Here is a 13,377-nt window from a genome sequence, read left to right on the forward strand (position 1 = left end):
GATCTACGGATCAAATCAAAGTTTTCAAGGTCTAATATGCCGATTCGTGAAGTAGGGTGAAGTGGGGAGAGAAAAAACCCGAGAGGGAGGAGAAAGAACGCTCGGGCAGAAAGGTTGTCCGGGGTTAAATGGCAGGGAGCTCGACGCTAGTCACTCTGGCGCCGAGCTCGGCGTCAGTCACTCTGGTGCCGAGCTCGACGCCAAGATCTACGGCGCCGAGCTCGGTGCCAAAGTGACTGGCGCCGAGCTCACTGTCATGTCATCTACCATGCCCAGGAGCTCGGCGCCAGCACCAATGACGCCGAGCTAAGGGTCGATTTTCTAAATTATCTCCGCCAGGGGTCTATTTGTGAAAAACTTTCAAAAAAAAAGAGTTAAAATGTAAAAAATTCTGTTTGACATATCTCCGTACTGGATTTATCAGAAAATTAATTGCAGGACCTCAGAACGCTGCGGTCTAGAGTCTGACCAGGCAGCTTCTCTACGTCACGAATCGAAAATGAGGTAGCCAGAACGTACTATAATTTGATCTGAAATGGAGGGACTGTTTACTTACCGCTGCACAAAATCGTATTGACCAAATTCATTAAAACACTCCAACCCCAGAGTTAGAGAGAATCTTTTCTCACCAAACATATGCACTAGAGCTTAGATTTTCACCTATGGCTCACTATAGCATGGATAGAAAACCTTCCCTTCCTCAAGATGTGTAATTATGTTTAGGGATTGCATTTGGATAATTTGAATCGTAGTCTTCATGAAAATAGTTGTAAAAATGCTAAAGGTAACGCCTCGTTGGTGCTAGGAATCTAGGTATACTTCTGTCAATGGAATGGCCCTAAAGACATCCGCAATGGACAACTCATAAGTTAGCTCTAAATATTTTTTTTTTCATATTTTAATAAAAAAGATAGAAAAGCTAGCTCTTAATCAAGAGCTAGGTTCATAGACATATTCAAAGATCATATGAGAGTGTCACGTGAGGACATTCATGTTATGACCTATATGCTAAAAGTTGGCATTATTGAAGCAGTTGGCTTAGAGCTAATAACTAGCTTATACCATTGCAGGTGTCCTATAAGGCCTTCTTTGAATTACAAGATTTTTCTTCCATTTCTTATGTTCTTTCTATTAAAAAGATTTCTGTAAAATTAATACATGATTCATATGAAAAAAATTAGGTTTCAAAGGGGATATAAATCTATGTATACAACTAGAGTTTGGTAGTGAGCTAATTAGCCTTTTTATGAACCTGTAAAGCCAAATTTATTGACATAATTACAAATTGACTAGTAATTATTTATTTTGGCACAAATATTTTATCAGGGTAACCTTGAGACGACTCCCCCCACATGGAGCTTTTTACCCGCACATATACAACATGTTATTCACAGTAATGTTTAATCCAATAGGTAAGATGCAACGTCACGTAGCCAACTGCTACCTCTAGTCATAAGGCCGTGCCAACGCAGTCACTTCGTATGTAGCTTTGTCAGGCCAACCGGGCTCGCAGCCTGTTCGGCTGGGGCTGATCATTTATGATTAAGTGAACGGACTGTTGATACGTAAAAATTAGGTGCCCTGCACGTGTCAGGGTAACCTGCAGCTGCAGAGGCTACTATACCCACAGGAGAGAGAATGTCTCTACAAGAGATAGCAAAAGAAAAGTACTGTCAGCTTTTTTGCAGGCTGTGGCAAGGTTGGAGCATGTGCCTACTATAGGAAAACGATGGTCTCAGTTTACCTGTACCTATGCAGAGGGTGATACTTTTCTGAAGCCAACACTTTTCTTTCCTCGCGTTGGTGAAGCCTTAACTAGGTGATGGTTTTGTCTCGTACCTTTTGGTGTCAAAAAAAAAAAACCCGGTATATAAATAGACGTGCCTCCATCTGGACACATAAATACAAATGCTGGCAGTTTCGTTCCACCGTCCAGTTCACTTGATTTATAAGCTATATTTTTTTAGTTAATAAATATTATTTCTCTTTTATAATAAATCAGATGATAATATTTTTAATTGTAGCTTATACGTCAAGCAAACAGGGCATCAAATAGATTGGAAAAGGTTGGACACTTGAACCCCACGAAACGAAATCACGTCAACATTGTTTCACTTTGGTTTAGGAAAATGAGGGTAGCACCTTTTGACGAAACGCAACCCGGCCTTGACGTGCTCATGAATTCGCGATGGTATTGCTAGGCCAGCTTTTTTCTTTTTCAACAACACAATGAATGTGCCATGGCGTCTCATTCGATTCCATTTTCTGCCCCGCGCGCAAAAGCTTACGGCAACCAGAAATTAAATTAAATTAATTAATAAAAAAGTCAATTCCTTCGCTCCCCACGTCAAAAAGAAGCGGGCCGTACTAAGCCACCTACTCCACGGAAACACCTCTCCTGTGCTTGCGGTCCACTCCCCTTCCTGAGCGGCTAAGCCATCTCATCTCAAGTTTTCAACTCCCAGGCCTCGTTTAGATGCTGAAAAAATTTCAAACCGATAAATAATACTACTTTCGTCTTATTTGACAAATATTATCCAATTATGGACCAACTAGGTTCAAAAGATTCATCTCGTGATTTCTAACTAAACTGTGTAATTAGTTATTTTTTTTACCTATATTTAATACTCCATGTAAACAGCTAAAAATTGATGTGACGAAGAGAGAGTGAAAAAACTTAGAAATTTTGGTGGCACCTAACCAAGGCCCAGTAGAAAACTCCACCGGCGATTCCCCCCAATTCACCTTCAAAAAAAGGAGCAAGGCTTGCTCTACCGGAAATCTCCTTCCCATCAACGGTGGTGTCGGCCACCTGAGCAGCTCCCCTGCCCCTCCCCAGCCGCAGCTCCACTCCGCACAGGGCTCGCGACTCTTTCGCCATCGAAAGGGGGGAGGCGGCTCGGCGAAGATGGCGGGGGGCGGCGGGGCGCTGCGGCGGGTGGGCAAGTACGAGGTGGGACGCACCATCGGGGAAGGCACCTTCGCCAAGGTCAAGTTCGCGCAGAACACCGAGACCGGGGAGAGCGTCGCCATGAAGGTGCTCGACCGCTCCTCCATCCTCAAGCACAAGATGGCCGAACAGGTGACCGAGCTGGCCCTCGTTTTTCTTCCCCGCTCAAATAATGTTGTTGGGATGGCTCGCGGAACCATTTCTTTTCTCACTGATTCCGCGCTCGGTAGCTTCATGTTGTGGATTTTAATCCTTGCTATGCCGTTTCTGTGGACGGATTTCTCCTCGCTTTCAAAGGGTGTGATCGATGCTTCACAAACTGTTCTACCATGCCTGCTTCTTTCGCATCTTTTTCTAAACATTAATAGCTGTTCTACTTTGTGATGTACAGCTGCACAAGCTAGCTGGGAATGGTAGATGCCCTAGGCTGACTTACCTTCGTGCACACAATTCTTATTTGCAGATTAAGAGAGAGATATCCATAATGAAGCTTGTCAGGCATCCCAATGTCGTTAGGCTACACGAGGCACGCTTATCTATCTCTTCCTTATAACCATTCTTTAAACATCTTTCTTATCACTTGCCCGCCCGCCCCCCCCCCCCCCCCCCCCCCCCCCCCCCCCCCTCTTTTTTTTAAGTATCCGTGTCATCCATTCTGTTATGTGCAGGTTTTGGCAAGCCGGAAGAAGATATTTATCATTCTGGAGTTCATCACTGGTGGCGAGCTATTCGATAAAATTGTAAGACTGCTATGGTTAACTATTTACTGTCCTTTTCACTCTTGACTTTTTGATATGATCAAGGAAAATAAATATTAGTTTCATGGATTTGTTGTTTAGATTATATGCCTGTCACATTCCATCTTGGATGTTCAATTGCTACCTTTGCTTTTACTGTAAGAGGGCAAATTCATTGGACATGGAAGAGACACATTTCTCTCAGAGCCATTGTATTTTAATTTATATTTGCAAAAAATGAACATGTCACTATATGTTCCTTTTGTCCATCAATTGTGGATTGTATTTGTGGTTTTGATTCTAATTCCACTGAATGTGTTATTCCTACATATATATGTACTAATCGAAAGACTTGAATTTGAAGACGTACTTGCTCTATTGGACTTTATCTTACTTAGGTTCAATTCAAACAATATGTTTACATGAAAAGGAAACTGATGACACTGAAACATACAATTTTCAGATTCGTCATGGGAGACTCAGTGAAGCAGATGCACGCAGATACTTTCAGCAGCTTATTGATGGTGTTGATTTTTGTCACAAGAAAGGAGTCTACCATCGAGACTTAAAGGTGACAATTGGATAGAAAAAATGATTGAGTATGCATTTCATGATTTTTGGGATTGTTAATCTCGTTTTACATGCATGCAGCCCGAAAATCTCCTCCTTGATTCCCAGGGAAATCTTAAAATTTCAGACTTCGGGCTGAGTGCATGGCCTGCTCAGGTGTGTATCTTTGTGAAGCTTCATTGTACCTTATTCTTTTTGTTCCCTTCTTATGATGCTTAATGGGTCAACTGTAGGGATCTTCCCTTCTACGTACGACCTGTGGGACCCCGAACTATGTTGCCCCAGAGGTACACCTGAATCATACACTCAGTTCTTTTAAGAATTACTAAACCTGCCACTGAAACAAAGTGGTGATTTAAGATATAACTTCTCCGTCTTAAGATGTTAGTACTTATAGTGCTTGTATGTGGGTACGCAATGTTAATATGGTGAATAACCTTTATTCAATTTGAAAAAAGTTAATTATGCCACTTGAATAAGCATTTAACATGCACACAGGCTGACAAAATGTCATTCTGCTTTCTGATGTATCATGATTATTTAATGTGGATCGTATCACCTGCGGGTAGGGTTTTTTAGTGATGGCTCATTGAAATAACGAAAGCCATGCCCGTATCTAACTGTCCAAATAAAGGAGATCACAATTTTTCTGTTCTGTTAATGATTGTGTAGAGAACTTGTAGATTTGCTAACTTATACTCAATACAAATATCTCTTTACTGCAAACTAGACTCTTTCAAATATGGATAACCAATAACTATCTATTCTTTTCATGATAAATTCAGCTTCCTTTACATGACAAATATTGTGCTTACTGTGCCCCCATGTTCACTGGCCCAGGTTCTCAGTCATAAGGGATATAATGGTGCGCTTGCTGATACATGGTCATGTGGAGTTATTTTATATGTATTGTTAGCAGGTTATCTTCCATTTGATGAAGTGGACTTGACTACCCTTTATGGAAAGGTTTGGCTCTTAACTACAAGCCAGTAACTCTTTTGAGATTAGGTACTAGAAAAAGGAAGTATATACATTCTTTTGTTAACGCTACAGATCCAACATTGGTTTGACACTCACTACTTATGAAATAGAGAAGAGGGAGGTAGTAGCACAACTACAACTTAGCATACATGAACTCCGAACTTTGCTTTGTAACTTGTCTCTTGTTTAAATTCAAAGGAAAATAAGCATTGGCCCTTTAGAAGAGATGTTTGTATAAGAGTGATTCTTATTGCCTTTTGCAGCTGAGCTGTATATGGCTATTTGTTACTTTCACCCTTTGTATTTAATTCCATATATATTTACTGGTGGTTTTAACAAGAAATTTTATCTTAGATTTGTTCTTGTGGAATGGAATTTCTATATCTTGCTGCCTTCTTTTCTTAATGCAGATCGAGAGTGCAGAATATTCAATCCCAGCCTGGTTTTCAGGTGGTGCAAAATCACTGATTCGTAGAATTCTTGACCCAAATCCAGAGACGGTAAGTTAAGCTTGACAATATTCAGATGGAAGAAACTTGCTATGAGCTTATCATAACATAGGGCATATTATTATGCTGTTAACTTTCCCCAGCACAGTGCTCTGATATATCCCTGCAGATACTAAGAACTTCTTTGTTAAGGTTATAATTGTGAGTTTGTGATATGTTAGCACGATGCCATAAGGCCTGCTCAACAAGTACAAGCATAACTACTGTTTGCTATGTCACATCTTGCCAATTTTATTCAAGCTGGAAAGTTATAGGAGTTTTCATCATTAAAAAAGGACAGACCCAGTGCCGGAGGCTCCCACATGCGTGGGGTCTGGGGAAGGGAAAAACCGAGGCAAGCCTACCCCCCGCAAAATCTGCAGAGAGGCTGCTTCGAACCCGCGACCTGGTGACTCAGTGAGACAGCTCTCACCACTGCACCATGAGTTTTCATCATTAACGATATGAATTTATGTACTTGGTAATAGGCTAATATCCCAGACAGGAATCTAACCTAATTCTTGTATTTTTAGTAATGTTCTTGATCTGATCGGCATATACCATTTAATGGGTGGAATTACAAGCTTGTTACTTGCTGGTTTCTTATCTTTGTAAATGGAGTTGGATGACCTGTCTTATAGAAGTCTTCTTCTTAATTTTTTTATGATAGTCCATGATATGAAGACCGATGTATTGTGATTATAAGTATGTAACCATGCGTGGAATGTATACCCTATTATAGCAGAAATAGGACTTATATGGGCACTACAGCATATATTACTCTACATTGCTTCAGAAGGCTTTGTGCCACCAGGCATGATAAGTAGGCATACCAGTTCCATTTGGAAGCAAATGACCTAGTTCATCAGGTCATCTTGACTTTGTTAATTTGTATTGCTTTATTTGATTCCACTATGTTATTGTTCTTTTTCCTGGATTCATTTACAATAACTGATAGGGGAGGGGAGGCACTTAACAAGACAAATATAAGTTAAATGGACATAAACGATCTTCCATATAGCGTACAACTATACAAGGACATGAAATGTTTGATTGTTGCTACAATATCTGGTGTTTTGTTGATCATATATGTTTTCTGACATGGAACAGCGAATCAGGATAGAAGAGATCAGAAACGATGAATGGTTTCAGAAGAATTATGAACCTATCAAAGAAATAGAAAATGAGGAAGTCAATCTCGATGATGTCAATGCAGCTTTTGATGATCCTGAGGTATAGACCTTCTCCTCGAATTCATTTGGCAGGGAAATGTTGCATTTAGACAGTATGCAATGCACTTAAATCTTCATCACTTGGTTCCTGTAAAACCCTGGCAAAATGTTCCATTTGTGAACCCTACTCATAAGAAAAAGCTGTGTGATTGTGGATACTCAAAAAATATTTGTCCTTATGCACCGGTTCTTTCTTGAGTTTTGTGTACTTATGTACTTTATTTAGTCATAGACATAGAGAATTGTTAGACAACACTGTAATCAATCAGACAGCTTTTTTTGTATTCATTCACAATTATTGAGTTAAAAGACCAAAATACATTAGCCACATGCTGGCCCCCCAGGCCATCTTACCTGTCACAACATATTGTTAAAGGAGATGGTATATAACCTTGAAAGGGAAACAACTTAGTTTGAGACAATTTGTGCTTAGTTTTAGCAATCTTACCCATCCAATAATACCACTTTACTCCTGTTAAGGTATAATAGTCAAAGGGCATTAGTGTAATCTCCCTAGACTGCCTAGTCTAGGGAGATTGGGAGTCTAGGGAGATTACACTAATGCCCTTTGACTATTATACCTTAACAGGACAATATCTAGAGTACATGAGAGAAACCCTAGACTAGGGAGATTACACTAATGCCCTTTGACTATTATACCTTAACAACTCCATCTTTGCTTGGCAAAAAATATAAGCCTTGAAACCCTTGAGTTCATTCAGTAGTTGTACTCTAATATCAAGAAATGTTATAGAACCTCTTTTCATATGTATATTCTTATGAGAACTGTAGCGGTTTGTATGATGTTATGCTTGGAGTTAGAAAAAAGGAATACCTGGCATTTTATGGCAAATTGTTTTAGTTGAAATCCTGGAGAATTTTTTATGCAACGTCCAGCTACCGTTAATCTGATATTATCTAAATAGTCTTCTTTCTTTTCTTTCTGTATCTCATTAGCAAATATGTGTGATAGTTCTACCATCTGTAATGTCAGCTCCCTCCCTTCCCACTCATTTCTAAATTCTAAGTTTAAGTTGCCTTATTCTGGGGACGCAGTCATAATTTTGAGTTCATGAGCTAAGTAATTCGAGAAAGTAATGCATGAATGGCATCTTCATATGTTTACCATGGGATAATTGTAGTTTAGAATAGCATCTCAAAACAAGGCTCTAAGGCCTCAACTCCCTTGTCTTCCTTGGTGCTTGGGACCTTGTGGATTCATCATAATAAGTGTGTTTGATTGTTTTTCTCCAGACTTGGCTAGAGCCTTACTGCTCGCTAGGGAGGAGTTACTTTTTTGGGTTTGGCCGGGGCTAGAGGTATCTCCTACCTCCTCGCCTTTGTGCTGGTGTAGTGTGTTTGCTTTGGTTGGGTCGTTTCATCCTTTGTCATAGGCGAGTCGGATTGTTAGTAGCATGGTTTTTGTGGTGTTGGTGTGTGTGTTTGTGAGGGCTCGTCCCCTTTTTTCTTCTTAATATAAATGATACGCAGCTCTCCTGCGTGTTTGATTAAAAAATAGTTCCATACATATTTACACAATTAATAGCTCTCTACCCCTCATAGCAGCCAAATGGAACACCCAGCCACTTCAAGAAACAAAAAGATCCTATGTAGGAAAAAAAAACTCCTACTCTATCTGAGCCTGTATTGTGTTTGCCATCACCTTGCACATTGTTAATTATATAAATTTCTTTCTGGACATTGTATTTTTGCCCAATCCCTTGTTTGCCATTGTCACTGACACAGGTGGGCAAAATGTGTCATTGGGACATTGATAGCAAGGGATTGCAAAACTTTGTAGTAGCAAGTATTTGATTGTAATGTTCCCTGTCTGTTTTGCCACTATCTTCCTGACCTACATTAGGTACCTTTCAGAACTTGTGATGTCATTTTTTCCCCTTTGTTTTGTATTGAAGAAATTACTAATTGAAATAGATAGGTGGGTGAGGGTGATAACTGACATTACTGATGAATTGTGTTCCATTGTTCTACTTTCTAAACCTATAATAAAGCAGTGTTTTGTGGTTAACTCTAGTGTACTTTGTGCGTATTATTATATATTTATTGTTTCTTTTTGCCAATTTGTTTTATGTGATTTCAGGATGATACTGAGGATGCTTTTGAAGATGAAGCAGGTCCTCTGACACTTAATGCATTTGACCTAATCATTCTTTCGCAAGGATTGAATCTTGCAGCGCTCTTTGATCGCAGACAGGTAGGATGCTAGCAGTTTTATGCTGATTAATGTTTTGACAGAAATATTGTAATATAAAGTCTCAGATATGTTTTGTTCTCTTACCATATGCATTTGTGCTGTGTAAACATGGAAATCTGGTAGCTTCAAGTTAGTAAAGTGAAAAGTGAGGACCTAATGTAAGTCGAGTTATAGCTTCTGCACTCTTGTGTTATAGCAATAGCACCAATTATAATTTATTTCAAATTAATATTTAATTGTTGGTGAAAAAGTTGAACAATGATAGCTCATTACCAATAACAAGAAATATGTCTTTGCTAGTTCACTGCCTCATCATGTTACCTGCCCAAATCTTTAAAAAGATATTGATTGTCAAAGATTCAAAAATTTGATTGCATGTGTGTCCAAAAGGATAACTATTTCTGCCTGGGCGAGCAAATGCTATTAAGATAGTCTTGCACCCGAGGCAGCACCACTCTGACAGCATTTGTGTAACTCAGCATTCAAGAACTGGGTACTCACTTTTATGAGCATTTTAAGCTGGTGATTCTATATATGCCATGGTTATTGCTGCAGACATTTTATAATATACTTTTGTGTTTTTTTTCTTGTCAGACTTAATAATTGCTTGCCCTACAGGACTACGACAAGCTTCGAAATAGATTCTTATCACACAATCCAGCAAAGGTCATCTTGTCAAGCATGGAGGTTGTTGCGCAATCAATGGGGTTTAAGACACACATTCGCAGTTATAAGGTAAGGTTTGCTTTCCCTTGACATGCCAATCTTGTGGCATTGGACCTTGACAGGCAAGGTTATTGTCCATTATTTGGTCAGTTGTATCTTGTTTTGATTTTATCAGGAGAATTTTCTTTTGAGATTATCATGTTACACGTTATTTTTGGCAGCTAGTCAGTTGGCGCTACTGTGGAATTTTGTTTCCTTTTTCACTAATTGCTTTGCTATAATATTCAGATGAGGGTGGAAGGTCTGAATGCCGATAAGACTAGTCATCTCTCAGTTATGGTTGAAGTGAGTCTTGCCCTCTCTTTGTGCTCAGGCATATTTCTTGTTTGAACTCTATGTTTGTATACCTTACGCCCATTTTCCCCATTTTCTACGGTTTTAGGTTTTTGAAGTTGCTCCATCAATCTTCATGGTAGAACTACAAAGAGCAGCAGGAGATACTTCAGAGTATAACACGGTCAGTGCATTTCTTTTGCACTTCTCACTCTTTTCATATGATTGCAACTGATTATTATATTACCTAAAACTCTGTGCAACCTGATACATCCAAAGGGACAAATTTACATTGGACAGTAATGCCTGTAATGGTGTGATGCTGATGCTTGTTGCACGGATTAACTTGTAATAAAATTGTAAAAGTACAAGTTGACCTATTTAATATTACTTTTGATCCGGAGACATTCTCAGCTAACTCTGCACCTTTCCTCATATCACAGTTCGTAAATAACTACTGCAGCAAATTAGATGATATCATCTGGAAATTTCCAACTGAGAAGGGAAAATCAAGGATACCCCGGTTATCAAAGTGCTAATTTCTCCTCAGCATCCATCATTTGTATGTCATTTTCCTCTTCACACCTGTAACATTCATTTCTAATATATCGTGATTTCTCCAATTGTTTCAGGTCTCATGCATAATCTAGTGCTGTGTATTATCAATTATTATGGACTTGAGGAGTGGATATATATGCGGAGAGTATAGCAATTGGATTCTAATATTGTAGGTGTAGTTCTTCCAGTAGTATATGTTTGTATATTGAGAGTCCCCATGTACGAAGAGGCCCTTTTAATTGAGGCTGTGTTTAGTTCGCGAAATGAAAATTTTTGGATGTCACATTGGATGTTTCGGGGATGTCGGAAGGGGTTTTTGGATACTAATAAAAAAAACTAATTACATAGCTCGCCTGAAAACTACGAGGCGAATTTATTAAGCCTAATTAATCTATCATTAGCGTATGTTAGTTACTGTAGCATTTATGGCTAATCATGGACTAATTAGTCTTAAAATATTTGTCTCGCGATTTTCAACCAAACTGTGTAATTAGTTTTTTTTTCGTTCATATTTAATACTTCATGTATGTGTCGTAAGATTTGATGTGATAGTTTGGGGTAAAAATTTTTAGGAACTAAACTAGGCCTGAGTTTCCGTGTCTCGATTCCCTGTGCAAAGTTTTCATCGATGCTTTAGATTATATATATCTGTATATTTTGTCTAGGACATCAGGGTGCGTTTGTTTACCTGTACCAATGGGGCCACTGCGCCCTGGGCTGCAACTTGGGTTGTTTGATTGCCTGGACGGCCTTGGGAGCCAGCCCCGCACGCTCCCTGAAGCAGCCCTTGGCCAGGCCTGCGGGGAACGATTTTTTTTTGTTTCTGCTGGGCTCGGCCCAAGCGGGCGCGATTGAGCCCCCGGGGTCCGGGTGTGTGATTTCAGGGAGATTTAACTTTTTACCATTATAAAGAATGACACTTCCTCAGATAGTATCTTAACGGTTGCCGCTATAATTTTACCAGTAAAGACAGAAAACAGATACAAAATGCCACTTTTCCTCACGTGTCACGCCAGCAGGGATCTAAGTCAGCATATGGGCGTTAAATGTCTCTCTTGCCCCTGCTCTCTCTGCTCGAACGCACAGTCGCCATGGCCATGGCCCGTATCCGCGCCATCTCCACCCCAACCTCGTGCACCACCGCGTCCTCCTCTCCGCCCGGCGCACCTTGCTCGAGCCGGAGACCACCGGAGCAGCCTCGGAGTCAGGCCGTCGCCGCTGCCACCGCGTGCGTGCGTAGCCAGCCGGCCGCGTGCGCACCGGCTGCCATGGCCGCGAGCCTCGAGCTCGGCCACCGCCGTTCCCTCTGCTGCACGCGCTTGCGGGCAGAGCCGAGCGAGCCTCCAACTTCGCCACTTAGCCACCTTGCCATGGCGCCGTCGGGAACAACCACGACCCTGTCGTTGCCGACGTTCACGTCCGCAGGCAGCTGACGCGCGCGGTTGGAGCCCTGCGGCCCACCTCCGCTTGCCCTGAGGCTGCTAGTAGCCGCTCCATCGCACGCTGATGACACTCGCCACCGCTACAGCACGTCGGAGCGCTTCCAGCGCTGGGCCACACCCGCCGCCGACAGCCGTGACCAGGGCACCTTTGCCCGAGCCACCCCCAGGCGTGGGTGGGTTAGCGCTGGACGTCCCGCACCATGGCTGCACGTCCCGCGCCACCGGCGAGGCCTTCGCCGTCAAGTCCGTGGACCGGTCGCAGCTGGCCGACGACCTCGACCGCGAGCTCGCGGAGCTGGAGCCGAAGCTGGCGTAGCTTGCCGGCGCGGGCAACCCCGACGTAGTGCAGACGCACACGGTGTACGAGGACGAGGCGTGGACCCACACGGTGATGGACCTGTGCACGGGCCCGGACCTGCTTGAGTGGTTGGGCCTCTGCCGCGACGCGCCCGTGCCGGATCCCCTGGCGGCCGCCATCATGGCGCAGGTCGCGCAGGCGCTCGTGCTCTGCCACCGCCACGGGTCGCCCACCTTCTCGGTGGGGTTCGCGGGCAGCGCCGTGGCCACGTCCATGTGGGGCGAGTCCGACTGCTCCCGGTGGCTGGACGCGTAGCCGCCCGGCTCCGTGCTCTACATCTCCTTCGGCAGCTTCGCGCACGTGACCAAGCAGGAGCTGCACGAGATCGCGGGGCGGCGTGCTGGCCAGCGGCGCCCGCTTCCTATGGGTGATGCGCCCGGACATCGTCAGCTCCGACGACCTAGACCTACTGTCCGAGGGGTTCGTCGGCGCCGCGACGGGGCGGGGGCTCGTGGTCCCGTGGTGCTGCCAGGTGGAGGTGCTCTCCCACGCTATCGTCGGTGGCTCCCTCGTGCTCTGCGGCTGGAACTCCATCCTGGAGAACGCGTGGGCGTGCGTGTCCATGCTGTGCTTCCCGCTGCTCACGGACCAGATCACCAACCGGTGCCTCGTCGTGCGGGAGTGGCGCGCCGGCGTGTCCATTGGGGACCATGGCGCGGTGCGCGCCGACGAGGTGAAGGCGCGGATCGAAGGGGTGATGGGCGGGGAAGACGGCGTCAAGCTTAGGGAGCAGGTGAAGAAGCTGAGGGGCACACTCGAGGCTGCCGTGGCGCCCGGTGGCTCGTCGCGGCGCAGCTTCGACGAGTTCGTGGACGAGCTCAAGCGCCGGTGCGGAGGCGGCCACTGA

The 13,377-nt window shown here is 43.2% G+C and overlaps 2 protein-coding genes across 4 annotated transcripts; both read left to right on the forward strand.

The window, feature by feature from the left end:
* The first annotated feature begins 2,735 nt into the window (after positions 1 to 2,735).
* LOC136450013 (CBL-interacting protein kinase 8-like) lies at positions 2,736 to 11,065 on the forward strand. 3 transcript variants are annotated; one of them, XM_066450261.1, is made up of 15 exons: positions 2,736 to 3,082; positions 3,414 to 3,476; positions 3,619 to 3,690; positions 4,151 to 4,258; positions 4,339 to 4,413; positions 4,491 to 4,544; positions 5,098 to 5,223; positions 5,649 to 5,738; positions 6,837 to 6,959; positions 9,060 to 9,173; positions 9,792 to 9,908; positions 10,128 to 10,184; positions 10,282 to 10,356; positions 10,616 to 10,734; positions 10,805 to 11,065. In XM_066450261.1, the coding sequence occupies exons 1-14, from the start codon at positions 2,909 to 2,911 to the stop codon at positions 10,709 to 10,711; spliced, it is 1,344 nt and encodes a 447-aa protein (XP_066306358.1). In that variant the 5' UTR covers positions 2,736 to 2,908; the 3' UTR covers positions 10,712 to 10,734; positions 10,805 to 11,065. The 3 variants fall into 3 exon arrangements, 2 of the variants coding, with proteins under 2 accessions (XP_066306358.1, XP_066306357.1); XM_066450260.1 differs by having other exon boundaries at positions 10,616 to 10,704; positions 10,805 to 11,063; XR_010758237.1 differs by lacking the exons at positions 10,616 to 10,734; positions 10,805 to 11,065 and adding an exon at positions 9,297 to 9,331 and having other exon boundaries at positions 10,282 to 10,359.
* A 1,835-nt stretch (positions 11,066 to 12,900) lies between these two features.
* On the forward strand, positions 12,901 to 13,377 carry LOC136454718 (UDP-glycosyltransferase 86A1-like). Its single transcript, XM_066455040.1, has one exon. It carries the CDS (start codon positions 12,901 to 12,903, stop codon positions 13,375 to 13,377), a length of 477 nt encoding a protein of 158 aa, XP_066311137.1.

The sequence above is a fragment of the Miscanthus floridulus genome, chromosome 5 (genome assembly GCF_019320115.1).
Source record: "Miscanthus floridulus cultivar M001 chromosome 5, ASM1932011v1, whole genome shotgun sequence".
NCBI lineage: Eukaryota > Viridiplantae > Streptophyta > Magnoliopsida > Poales > Poaceae > Miscanthus > Miscanthus floridulus.

Excerpts from the sequence above, each read along its gene's own strand:
- LOC136454718 (XM_066455040.1), top strand. The coding sequence starts at position 12,901 with ATGCGCCCGGACATCGTCAGCTCCGACGACCTAGACCTACTGTCCGAG.
- LOC136450013 (XM_066450260.1), top strand. The coding sequence starts at position 2,909 with ATGGCGGGGGGCGGCGGGGCGCTGCGGCGGGTGGGCAAGTACGAGGTG. Across the intron at positions 3,083-3,413 it reads AGCACAAGATGGCCGAACAG|ATTAAGAGAGAGATATCCAT; the intron begins GTGACCGAGCTG and ends TCTTATTTGCAG. Across the intron at positions 4,545-5,097 it reads CGAACTATGTTGCCCCAGAG|GTTCTCAGTCATAAGGGATA; the intron begins GTACACCTGAAT and ends TCACTGGCCCAG.